We start from the raw sequence: 13,157 nt of genomic DNA on the forward strand, positions 1-13,157 counted from the left end.
ATATGGCTGAAGAGGTTTCTTTCCTGGAAAACATTCAAAGTGATTTTGTCAATCTTTTTAAAGATCAATATGCTGTCATTTTCAACTCAGTTACTTCCTTCATCATACACAATTCTTGAAAACAATTTTAATTCAACTAAGGATTGTAAATTTGTTTTTGACTAAAAACAAAATTAGTTCCTGCACTTCTGGTATTTTTGAGTCAAAAAATTAAGAAAAGGAATCATTGCTTTCACAGATGAAAATAAGTTTTTATCTCTCTCTCTCTCTCTCTTTTTTTTTTTGTTTTATACCCTCTTTGGGTATGATTTACAGCAGCTACTTTGAAATAGCTTTCTGTTTTTCTGAAATTCAGCATTCCCACTTGTTTGTGCTGGTTCTTTTTCAAACTTGAAAAATGAGTTTTATTGATGCTACAATGCTAAGCCAAAATTCTTTTCCCACAAATATTAGTAGACTGTAGCAAATGATCGGAAAATTAACCCATGCCAATACATCATAATTCATATTAACTTGCAAAGGTTTCATTCCTTCATTTTGGCTTACATCTCATGTAAATGCATTAAATTTAGATTCAGGGAATTGTTCTGCTAGAAGAAATCAATGTCATCATTTTATAGAATACTTAAAACTTGTCCAAGGTCATGGAACCATGAGAAACAGAGCCAAAATTTGAGGCCAGATCTACTGATTATCTGGTTGTTTTGACTATGCTACATTTTATATCCAAATGTTCTTTAAATTAAAATTGCCTAGAATTTCCTTGTGTCATTTATCTTTTTTCTGTAAAGGTTGAGATAATATTTATTTTAAATGAGTAGGAAATCTATATAATTTATTTTTAATAGTTAACACAAAAAATTATCAGAATTATATGTATTATATATATCATATATACTATATATAGTACAAGGAGATCTAACTAGTCAATCCTAAAGGAAATCGGTCCTAAATATTCATTGGAAGGACTGAGGCTGAAGCTGAAACTCCAGTACTTTGGCCACCTGATGCAAAGAACTGACTCATTGGAAAAGACCCTGATACTGGGAAAGATTGAAGCTGGGAGAAGAAGGGGATGACAGAGGATGAGATGGCTGGATGGCATCACCGACTCAATGGACATGTGTTTGAGTAAGCTTTGGGAGCTGGTGATGGACAGGGAAGACTGGTGTGCTGTAGTCTATGGGGTTGCAAAGAGTCAGACACAACTGAGTGACTGAACTGAACTGAACTGATATTATATATGGCATATGTTTATTTGTGTATGTCATAAATATATCTATCATATAAATTTTATATAGAATAAAATTTCAAGTTTATATAAAATATATATTTAATTATATACAGATTATTTAAATGTGCAGAAAGAGTAATCAAAGTTAAATACAAAGGAAAAATAAGGCATACAAAATGAAGTAGATTGTTAAAGAGACATTTTCAGTTGTTCCCTTAGGTCTCTTATGATTAAGTTCTAATAAATCTATGAAAATATACTTAAAATTTGAATATAGGTTACAGGGAAGATGTTCTATATTTTATTTAAATTGATACTGTACTTTCAAACATGATAGTATTTTTTATAGAATATATTATTTTCTTAAGGATTTTTATTATCATTTCTAGAGAAATGTAAATTTTTGTCTTTGAAATCATCTTAATGAGGATTCAAAAGTGGCTTTACAAATGGAATGCTATTTAAAGATGCTACATAAAGATCAAAAGAATTTATTCAAATTACTTTAATAAGAAATATCAAGTGTATACAAAGCTATACACATATTTAAACATAACTATATAGGCTCTCTTACAAAGTCTTAAGTACTTATATATTCTTTCTAAAACATAAGCTTATAAAAAAATTAAGTCTAAACAACAGCTCTTTTGCCTATGAGAAGGTAAACAGTGCAAAAGTTTTTCCAACTTCAAAATTATAGTTAAGATGTTGTTTTATAGGATTCACATGTAACTACTTCCAGCTATTTGTTTTAAGTATTTCATTTGCCATTTTTATTTGTATGTTTCACCTATATTCAATTTATACTACTTTTTTCTTTTAATTCGATTTCTTTTTTTCTCAAATCTGTATTGTTTCAAGGTTTTTTGTTTTGCTTTGCTTTCTCTTGTAAGGCTTCGGTTTCCAGTTGACAATATGCAAGTTTAAATAATGTTTCTTTTGCCTTTTCCACTGGAAGGAATAGGGGCATAAATGCACACTGCCAGTACATGTGATCTGTCTCTATTTTAATTTATATTATTTTGCTAGTCCTTTGCCCCTGAGGATCTCTGGTATGGTGAGGAGACGGTTTACTTGGAATCCCAAAACCCTTCTACCCAAAAGGCAATGACTGTTGTATCAGCTGTACTGCAGCAACAATTTGTTTTCATTTATTATCAACTATATTATATCCTCATATGTACACATGAAGTACAAAGGAATTTTTTTAAATGTAAAAAGCTTTATTCAGTCACTTAAAAATAATTTTCCCACTCCATTCCCTTTATCTTTCCTTCCAAAACACAAGTTAAACCATGACATTTGATTGTGGTTATCTGCAGAAATTTAAAATTTAAATTTACTTAAAATGGATAACCAACAAGGGCCTACTGTACAGCACAGGGAACTCTGCTCAATATTATGTAACAACCTAATAGAAAAGGAAGTTAAAAAAGAATAGATAACGTGTATGTGCATAACTGAATCACTTTGCTGTTCACCTGAAACTAACACAATATCAAATATATTCCAACATAAAAGTTTTTTTTGTTTTTGTTTTTAAAGAGATCATTGAAAGAAATAAATTTTAGGAGATGTAACATTGTGGTTATTTTGAACATGATCTGCCTTTTAATGCTTCAAGTGCATTATTGGTGAGAATCTCAAGGATATATACATATATTTTTAAAAAGATACTGTGAACATCATCCTGGACTGAAAATAAAATTGTGTTATAGTCACTATATCATTTTACGATAGTTTTTTTTTTTTAATTTTCTTTGTTTGACTATAGACAAAGCCCTCAATTTCCAGGCCTCAGAACCATTGCTAAAATACAAGGCTTACAATTAGATATTTTCATATTCTGTTTCCCTTTATCATTCTTTTGATGTTGCGTTCTAGAAAAGCAAAACTGGATAGTCATGGAATTACTTGGAAATGAATTATTGTTACATTTACTGATTACTGTAGCTCAGCTGGTAAGTAATCTGTCTGCAAATAATCTGTCAGTAATCTGGTTCATTTCCTGGGCTGGGGTTGGGAAGATCCCCTGGCTTCTCCAGGACACGCTACCCACTCCAGTATTTATGGGCTTCCCTGGTAGCTCAGATGGGGAGACCTGGGTTCAATCCCTGGGTTGGGAAACATCCTGGAGAAGGGAATGGAAACCCACTCCAGTATTCTTGCCTACAGAATTCCATGTATGGAGGAGCCTGGTAGGCTACAGTTTATGGGGTTGCAAAGAGTCGGACACGACTGAATGACTAAGCACAGCACAGAAACATCAGATTCTTTTTAAGTTCTCTTCTCTACTATACATTGAAATTCATTTTTCAGGTCGATGTAACGCTGTAATAAATATATTCAATAAAAAAATAGAAAAAATCATTTCCTCTCTTTCTTATGGAAAATAGACAGGATCTTAACTACCTGCAGGACCTCTAGAGATGAATACTATATTGTAGAGTAAAGCAGCCTTTAAATAAATGGAATAATCACCAACCTAAGAAACAAACCAAGTTAAAAGCTTCCTGCAAAGCTGTTCTCATAGTTCTTGGCTGTCCCAGGGCTGGGTAACATTTGGGTGAGACCTGGAAGAAATCTTTTAATTCATTCTGCTATGATGAATAAATATGTATGTATACAAAAAAAATTCTCTTTAGCAATTTTCTTCCTTAACAGAATACATTATTCTGAATTTTGATTAGTTACATGATATTATCTACAAAGCCTATATAAAAACTGTATGTCAAGTTACCAAATCCTTCTAACAGAAAAGGCTGAATTAATGCAAAAAACAAATGCAAAAAAAAAAAACAAAAGCAAAACAAAATGTTTCAACTATTCTCAAAGATTTTAGTAGAGAATGATGTTAAATTGCACTTAAAGGATGTTTCATTTGATAGGCTCTAGGCTAAAAAGCAGACATTCATGAGGTTTTGTGAGGAAATGTCCTGAAGAAACAACCTCAGATTTAATTATCTTGGACAGATTATTTTTCTAGTAAGGATCAAAACAATATATTCAATGGTATTTCCATAATTAACTTAGAAAATATTAAACCTTTGAGATTTTCCTTTAATAAGACCTCCTGTGTGAAACTATTAATGTTTTCTTAGTCACTCCATGACACAATGAAACAAAACTACTAAACTCTGCCAAAATAGGTTGATATTTTGTACCAACCACTAAATTATACTTACCAAACGGACAATGACAATAGTAGGACTCCACACCACTTTGACAGGAACCACCATTAAAGCAGGGGTTACATTCACAGTAATTGACTGAAGATTCACACATTTTCCCTGAAAAGTATCAAATTCATTTTAAAAAATGTACATAAATACATTAACACCATTTCTGCATAACCATATGTAATAATGTATCCTGAGAGATCCTATCGTTGGAGAAAAGAAATACAAGAACAGTATACTTGTCATGAGGACATTGGAATATTGTATTAGAGTTCAGTCTTATTTAGTTGCCCTGTTGTAAAGATGTACATTGTAATATTTAGCAAGGAATTTGCATAATTATCTTGGAAAGAACTACTGTTTTCAGGGAAATCACAAATGGTGAACATATTTAAATGTTTTCACTGAATTTATTTTCTCTTGTCGATGCCACTTCATTTTTTATATAGTATAACTAGAAAGCTGAAACTGTTACATTATAATTTTCACCATAGAGACTTCCTTAACACAGATTTTTCAAAGGTAGGAATGAATCTCATTTAGCTTATTTGCCAAATTACAATTCTTTCATTCTCGAGAAATATTCCTTAACTTTGACACACATGTTGTAAAGCGGAATCAAAAGTAATAAAAACCCATCAAACATTTTCAAATGCTTAGGAAGATTTATTCTTAACTATAGATTACGTATGTATGCTTTGTCTTTTTTTCTAAAATAATAACACCTAATCAGCATATATTTCAGTGTATAAAGACTTTTCATGCATTGTTTTGTTCACTGAATCAGTTAATATTGACTGAATGTCTATTATGGGCCAGGCATGCTAAAAGATGAAGGTGTAACAGTCAAAAAGTAGACAATGTCTTTCCATGGTATCTCCATTTTAGTGGGGAAAATTGATCCGTACAATAGGAAACATTTGTATTTCACAGGTGGAGGAGAAGAGGTTTTTGGAGGGTAATCCCTTGCCTAAAAAATTATAAAACTATGATATCGACCATTGTAGGTCTGCTCCGAAATCTAGGTTTCAGACAGCTATGATCAAATAATTAATCACTTAGTAGGCAAAATTTAAGGTATAAGGCTAGTCCCATCTGTGTTTTGTTATTCTTGTGATGGTGTATGGGTTTTTTATGCGAATATAAATTTATTATAATACCACTACTCTGTAACTGTAGATTATTATAATATCATATTTGTTAGAGTAGTTTTTAGTTTTCCAATCTTAAGAAATGAAATCAGATGTTTCTTAATTTCCCAAGAAATTAAGTATTTCTTAGAGTTCTTAATTTCCATTCATTGGTAGGAGGGAGAGTTTATTTCTGAAAAGCTATTTCCTACTTCCCAGCATGACTGCACTAATGCCTTTATTAAATGTCTCATGAAAGCATGTAGTTTTATCTACACAACTAGACAATGTTGTGCATAATCTATTTCATCATAATAAATTAATAAATATGCTTGGAACACAAAGTTTTTATTTAATTTAGTTCTGATATTGTGTCTTGATTATGTAGCCACACTTGGTCTGGTTTGAAATTTTAAGGGAGTCAGGTTTGATGACACTGCTAACTGAACATAATTCTCCATATCATAGTGTCATAAACAACATTTTTCCTTTATAAATAAATTTGGGAACCACATCTTGCAAGACAAAACAGTACAATTTCAGAATACCTTCCTATTTTAAGGGGAAATAATGAAAAATAAACAAGTTACCAATCTAGAAGCACAGAAATGAAGTGTTAAGTATTTTTGTAATGGGTCATACTGGAAAAACAGGGAGGACAAATTTATTCTAAACTCATACAAACTATCTCATCAGAGAGCTGCTCTGTCATGGGAGAACCCTTTTCTCTAGTGTTTTCTAAGTGGATTTGTCACAGATTGTTCTAGAGAAGTGTATTTTTTCCCCTAATACAGTATCTGTGTCACTCAATAGAAAATAAAATAAGATCTATTGACTATACTATTCATTATCTAGTTAGTATTAAGAAAGTCACATCCCACTCCATCCATTTTTTTTTCTCACATATGCTATGACACTCATTAAGAATTTTTATTCTTTTCCTTTCTTTTTTTTGGAAACTTTATTTTAGAGCTGTGTTAAAAGTAGCAAGTAATAAAGCTATAGATTAATATTCTTTGTAGGTACGGTTAGTAAACATTCATATTGTAAACAGATATATGTAGGTTACAAAAATCACAAACTTTACTTCTTGAAGACTGGAAATGGGGAACAAAGGCTAATCACTTTAGGGTGGATAGCCATGTTCACTTACTCAAATATTTTGACATATGTTCTCTCCAAGAAAAATGTATGAGTATTAAAACCCAATCATTGATCCTACAAATCTCAACTTGTTTGAATCCTGTTGGAAAAGACCACCTTAAATTTTGGTTTAAAAAAAAAATAACCAAAGAAATTTTTAAAAATTATATAAATTAGTTCTCTTATTTACCCTTTACAAAATAAGATTTTAACAAAGACATCTGAGTTTAATTCAAACTATAAATTATTTCTGTTAGTCCAAAGTGAGATGTGGAAAGAAACCTCAAAATAAAGACTTACTCATGTATTAAAACGTACAGTGACTACCTAAATAGAAGCAGATACAAACAGAAAATGCTAGTTCGAGAATGGATCTTTTAAAAGCTAAACTAAACTATCAGTAGAATTTGATTCTTTAAGTAAACAATATAAATACACACTGGCTGGAGAAAAAAAATTCAGTCTTTTATTTGACAGTTTACTTTAAGCCAGAGTTTTATTTTCTTATTCGTCAAAAATTTAAGAAATAACTTTTCTACAGGTTGTACAAATGAATTTAATGTTGAGTTTGGGTAAAATAGCCTTATTTGTTGGTATTAGAGCATGGTGTTAGAGTATGTATTTACCAAAATAATGGTAAATTATTTACCATTAAAATCCAGTTTGAGTACTCTATTTAATGAGTAATATTTTTATTTTACAATTATTATCAAAGAGCTTGCCATACTACATTTAAAGATACAGTTTGAAACTCAATGTTGCAATTTAAGTTATTATTAAAAAAACTTTTTTTGTTTATGTGATGGAGAGAGGTCCTAATTTTACTTTGAATCAACATAAAGCCTTTAAATGCATTATTCAAGGGCTTGGAAAGTTTATGCTCTATTACCCAATTCAAAGTTAGCAACAAATTCTGTATTGTTCTGCACACATTTACCTACTTAAATGTTAGTGTTGATGGCATAATGAGTATCAGAGAATGCTGCAGTTTGAATTACTCTAACATGCTTCTTGTACAAAAAATCTGCTGTGTTGTGCACTGTGAAACAAAATCTTGCATCATTAACTTAGTGCTGCAAGTCAATTAACAATATTTGCCATTGCCTTGAGGCTTGAAATATGCTGATGGGGCTTGCACAAAGAGAGGCATTTATGTCTCTTGAACTCAAGGAGTCTTTTTCTATTAAGATATGTTAACTGTCAGAGCAGCTGTTTAGAGGAATAAACTGATCTCATTGCTTTGATATTCATCAATTAACGGTGTTGATATTCATTATTTATTATAGATAGCTTCAGGACATGTAAGCTCCTAGCACATGGAGAAGAGGAATTGCTAAAGATGAAAATGAACGCATAATAGGAGGCAAAGGTATATTCAAACTTATCAAGATTACAGTTTAAACTTACAGGAGAAATTTAGCATGTGTCTTCATGTTCTGGGGCAGAAGGTGTGATGAAATGTTGAACATAAATCGAATATGTGATCATCTATGATCTTTTCCACAAGGATATGTATTCAAATTTCACTTGTTCCAATAGCATATTTTAATGTTACATTAGAGAAAGTTTAGGGCTTCCCAAGTGGCTCAATGGTAAAGAACCTGCCTGCCAATGCAGGATCTCCTTCAGGAGACCAGGTTCAATCCCTGGGTCAGGAAGATCCCCTGGAGGAGGAAATGGCAACCCACTCCAGTATTCTTGCCTGGGAAATCCCATGGACAAAGGACCCTGGTAGGGCTACAGTTCATGGGGTCACAAAAGAGTTGGGCACGACTGAGTGACTAACACTTAGAGAAAGTTGACCTAAATTTATTCTAACTTGTTAAATTTAGCCACCCAATGGAGCTATGATTTCTGATATCCCATAGTTTGTGTAGGCTTCAATTTAATAGCTTAGGTCATGTATGTTAGATGTTTAGTCGCTAAATCATGTCTGACTCTCTTGTGACTCCCATCGACTATAGCCCGCTAGACTCCTCTGTCTATGAGATTTCCCAGGAAAGAACACTGGAGTGTGTTGCCATTTCCTCCTCCAGGGGATTTTACTGACCCAGGAATCAAACCAGGAGACTCAAGTCTCCTGCACTGGCATTTAGGAATTTTACCACTGAGCCACCAGGGAAGACCATATGTTATTAACAGATACCACAAATAATATTTTTCCGTCTCTTGTATTTATAGACAGAGAAGAAGGAAAACCATGTGGAACTAACAAAGTCCATTTTTATTTAAACTGACTATTTTCTTAACAAATATAATTCCATAATATATACATGCTATTTATTCTGAATGTTTATGCTTATAAGCTTTTTTATTATTTTGGTAGAAAGTAGTTGTTTTTTTGCATGAGATGTAAATGTTTCCTATTATTATGAAAGGCACTATGAAAAGAGCTCATCTAAATTTCTTGATCAATTAGCATTATGGTTTTTCATGTGGAAACAAAGCAAAATATTATGCTTAAATAAGGGTTGCTAGCATTAAAGGCAAAAAGGAAAAAAAAAACTGTTTTCCTTTATATTTGAAAATATATACAAATATGATCTAAATGTGACTACAAATAATTATATAATGATACACATAATATCTATGATGTTTACTAATACAAATTGACTTTCCATAGAAATTAGAAGTTTCTAGACTAATAGACCCTGTTATTAATGTTTTAATAGAGTTAATGTATCATTTGAGGTAAATTGTGTAATTCCACTCTTGGAAACAAAATCAAAATAAGAACTGAGCTTTTAACAATCTTCTATGAACAACTCTTCTGCATTTCAGAGAAATTTTCATTTCATGTCTATCCAGTAAAGTTTGTTTATACTCTTTGGTTTCCAGGTCACATGATCATTGACAACATTAAAATATGACTGCTGTGATTTCTGAAAGAATGACTCTTAGTTACAACTCCCATTTTCGTGAAAGCAAATGTTTGCCAAGTTTCTTGGTAAAATTACTATGCGCGACCTGTAAATAACTTTACAGGCCTGGAAAAAAATTCCTTTTTATACTGTCAAGTGACATAAAAGTGATGAATGGACAAATCTCATCCTCCCCTGAAATATCAGGACTTACTAGAGAGCATAGAAAAACCTCCCCCTCTGGGAATACACTCCTGGAATTACTCCAAATACACACCTAAAATGCATCCAGATGTGTGAAAGTGAAGAGGAAAGGGTAAAGGGGCTCTGAACTAATTCTGTTAAGAGAGACCCAGATTTGGAAATAAGTTCCATATCCATGCTGCCTTCTCTAATGTCATTCATTACTATGAAGGATTGAATACAGGGTGTGCTGAAAACAGAAAACCTGGGAGCAGGAAGACAAATGCTATGTGGCTACTGGCTATAATTGTACTTTCTAATTAGTGTTCTAGTAAACACAAGAAACTTTCATTTGTACAGGAAATGAAATACTAGGTTTGTAGTTAGACTGATGTTTTCCTCCAGGATTCCCTGAACTTCTGAGGCATAAATAAAATGAAAGATATTTTCTTTTGATTTACTGGGGCATATTGATAGTTGATTCAATTTCTTATACTATTAAGCTTTGTGAAAATCTAGACCTTAATTTTTCAGATGTTCTATACTATGCTATAAAGTATTCATCTTGTCTAACATACTCTATGTCTAGCTAATCAAAGCCCCATTGAGTGATATAAAATTAAATTATAAGAAAATGCTCTTAACAATGAAATGAAGTGATTGTAATGGAAGATGAAGTCTCACTATTTCTTTTTTCAGTTTCTTTTTGGTTCTTTTTCTAGTAACAAAGAAAAACTGATCTGAGAAACAAGGTATACAAATAAATTTGTTTTCTCTAAAGTTCTCTAAATTCATTAAATAAAAGTATTCTTATTCCATGTATATGATGTGACCCTATCATCACAAACCTAAAAATAAAAAAATAAATATATCAGGAATATTATGGCAATAGGAATAATAACTATATCTCTTCATATCTTTTTGTTGTAATAATTCCACAATTTTCATTTTTATACTTGCATCTTTACAGGATGTTCTACACAAAAATTCCCTGTTGAGCTAACATTTAACCATTCCCTGTGAGGGATGCTTAGGGTAAGTCTCTCAGCTTCCCTCAATTCATAAACATTTACTTTTCTAATCTTTAGCACAATTTCTAACTTCACATGAAATATTCAGGTGTGTGTGTGTGTGTGTGTGTTTAAGACAGAGATGGGGCAGTGGCTGGGAATTCTTTTAAGCAGGAAGTTCATAAACTCTCACAGCTCCAATTTGTAATACCACAGACTTTAAGAATCACTGAAAAAATTGTAGTGAAAGTCCACAAAAATAGAGTAGGAAAATATAGGTGCTTTGAAAGAATTCTGATGATCCAAAAAATATCTGAATACATACAGACTTTGAAGACGGCTTCACTATAGTACTTAATGTTAACAGAAGTAAAATTTAACCAGAATGAATATTTAAAAATTCATTCTGTGAGGTACACTTGTGCTTCAGTATGAATTGTGTCTTACGGCTTATTAGCTTTGATTGGTTCTTTAAGACATTTTAGTGCATTAGCTCTACATTTCTAAGTCAGGTTACCTGGTAAAGACTAGCTGGAAGAAAAGGAACTCAAAATGATATTTGAGGGATTACCTCTCCAAACAACATTAAATATGTATTATAAATATGTATTAATACATTTAAACAATGCATTTCTAATTTAGTGTGTGGATTAACAATTTGTCACCATGATTTTTGATATACTGTTTGTATATCAAAATAGTACAAAGAAATGCATAACAAAACAAAGAAATAAAACTATCAGACTTTACTTAACTGCCTGTTTTGCTGGATGGCCTATATATATAGAATTTGGAAACAAAGAATTATATTAAATAAAAAATACAAGATTTACATGAAGTGTTCAACCGCATGCTTATTTATATCACCCCTGATCAACTGGATTATCCACAGTTATGCAAATGGAAACTGAAGTGAGCTATGAGGAGGGACAGTATGTAAAATTAATACATTACTTCAAATGACTTCCTTACAAAAAAAGGTTATGATGGTTGTGATCCAGCTTTGGCAGCTCCGTCCCTAGAGTCACCAGAGCATAGGTTCAGCCTCCTACAGTGTAAAGTAGGGGCAATAATAAGATCTTTCTATGTCAGACATTATCTGTTGACACTCAGATTCACTTGTATCTTTCCATACTGTCGGGGCTGGAAGTTAGAAAACTATCATCTTTCCAGACTCCCTTCCAGCAGGACTGAGGTTCAGTTTGTGCCAGTGGGTGAGAGTTGAATGATAATCTGAAGGGTAAAAAGAAAGCAGTCACTGTTCTGGGAATCACCCACTACAGCCCTGCAAAGGTGACCAGGAGTGCTTTCTGGAAATACTTGCGATGTCTTTATGGCTGAGGTTACTGGTGAATTTTCCTGACTTCCATACTTAGCTAGTTTGAAGCTTCTAATGCATGTCTCAGAGAGATGCTGTGCAGTTTAAGTAGAATAAAGGACAAAAAATTCTAAGAAGGCTCACATCACAGGCTCACCATAATATTCTCTAGCAAGTGCAGATCAAAGTATGATGAGGTATGACAGGCGTTTAAAGAGCAGAGGATCTGGAGTAAAGCTTATCATCAAAACTCAGCTCACTTTCTTGAGCCGTGCTGGAGGCAAGTCATTTACCTGTATTCTCTCTAAGATCTAATTTGTTGTCTTTCAATCAGAAGGATAAGAATATTCATTTAATAGATTTGTAAGAACTAAATAACTAAATGAATAATAATGTCTGTGATGCAAGGAACTTTAAGCAGTATTGCAATTAGCCATTTGATAAATGCTATTAATATTTCATAATGAAGGCCGCGTATGCTTAGAAGTTTCAACAACTACATTTAGAAAAGGATGCAGTGTATGTTTAAATATAATGAAACAAATAAAGAAACAAACTAGAGAGGAGTAAAGCGAAAAGGCTAGTTCTATGCCCCATGCCTTAAGCAACATTTCTGCTGAGATTAGCATATGTGTCTCGCTCACACTCACGTCATTTTCCATCTCCCCATGTATTACCTAATGCAGTTACCCTTTCTTCATTCTAGGATTAAGTGTAAACTCACTCTAGGTGTGAAATAGTGTATCATACTAAAATGGAACTAATAAATAATCTTTATTGTTGAATTCACAATAGAGGAAGTCATTTGGAGAGGCTGGGGGTGGGAGAGGTGGATGATAGACTGAGAAAGGTTTTCTGGAAATCCTGAACTCATAACATGTATGTAACCCTGTAATTCATAACTGTAAGAGTACAACTCTGGTAAGTCTTATGCCTACCTTCTGCCTCTGAGGCTTGCCTTTATAGAAATTCTATAGCATACCTCTGTATCAACCATTATATTAACACTACTACTAAAGCTACTAATTAGCATTGCTATTTATTGAAAGTTGGAATCTGTGCTAGATATTTTACAAATATTATTTGTACTCATTACAAC

At 32.4% G+C, this 13,157-nt stretch overlaps 1 protein-coding gene across 4 annotated transcripts in view; it reads right to left on the reverse strand.

The window, feature by feature from the left end:
- The window catches only part of FAT4 (FAT atypical cadherin 4), a 193,335-nt gene that overhangs the window by 34,551 nt on the left and 145,627 nt on the right, over positions 1-13,157 (reverse strand). For all 4 annotated transcript variants that reach the window (XR_015143947.1, XM_086345923.1, XM_086345922.1 and 1 more), the window contains exon 10: positions 4,420-4,524. Coding sequence is in view for 3 of the 4 variants with exons in the window: in XM_086345923.1 (XP_086202049.1) it covers positions 4,420-4,524 (105 nt within the window). In the remaining variant the exon portion in view is untranslated. The remainder of the gene's footprint in view (positions 1-4,419; positions 4,525-13,157) is intronic.

This window comes from Bos grunniens, chromosome 17 (assembly GCF_055505025.1).
Source record: "Bos grunniens cultivar Pamir isolate PY7600 chromosome 17, Bosgru_T2T1.0, whole genome shotgun sequence".
NCBI classification, from domain to species: Eukaryota; Metazoa; Chordata; class Mammalia; order Artiodactyla; family Bovidae; genus Bos; species Bos grunniens.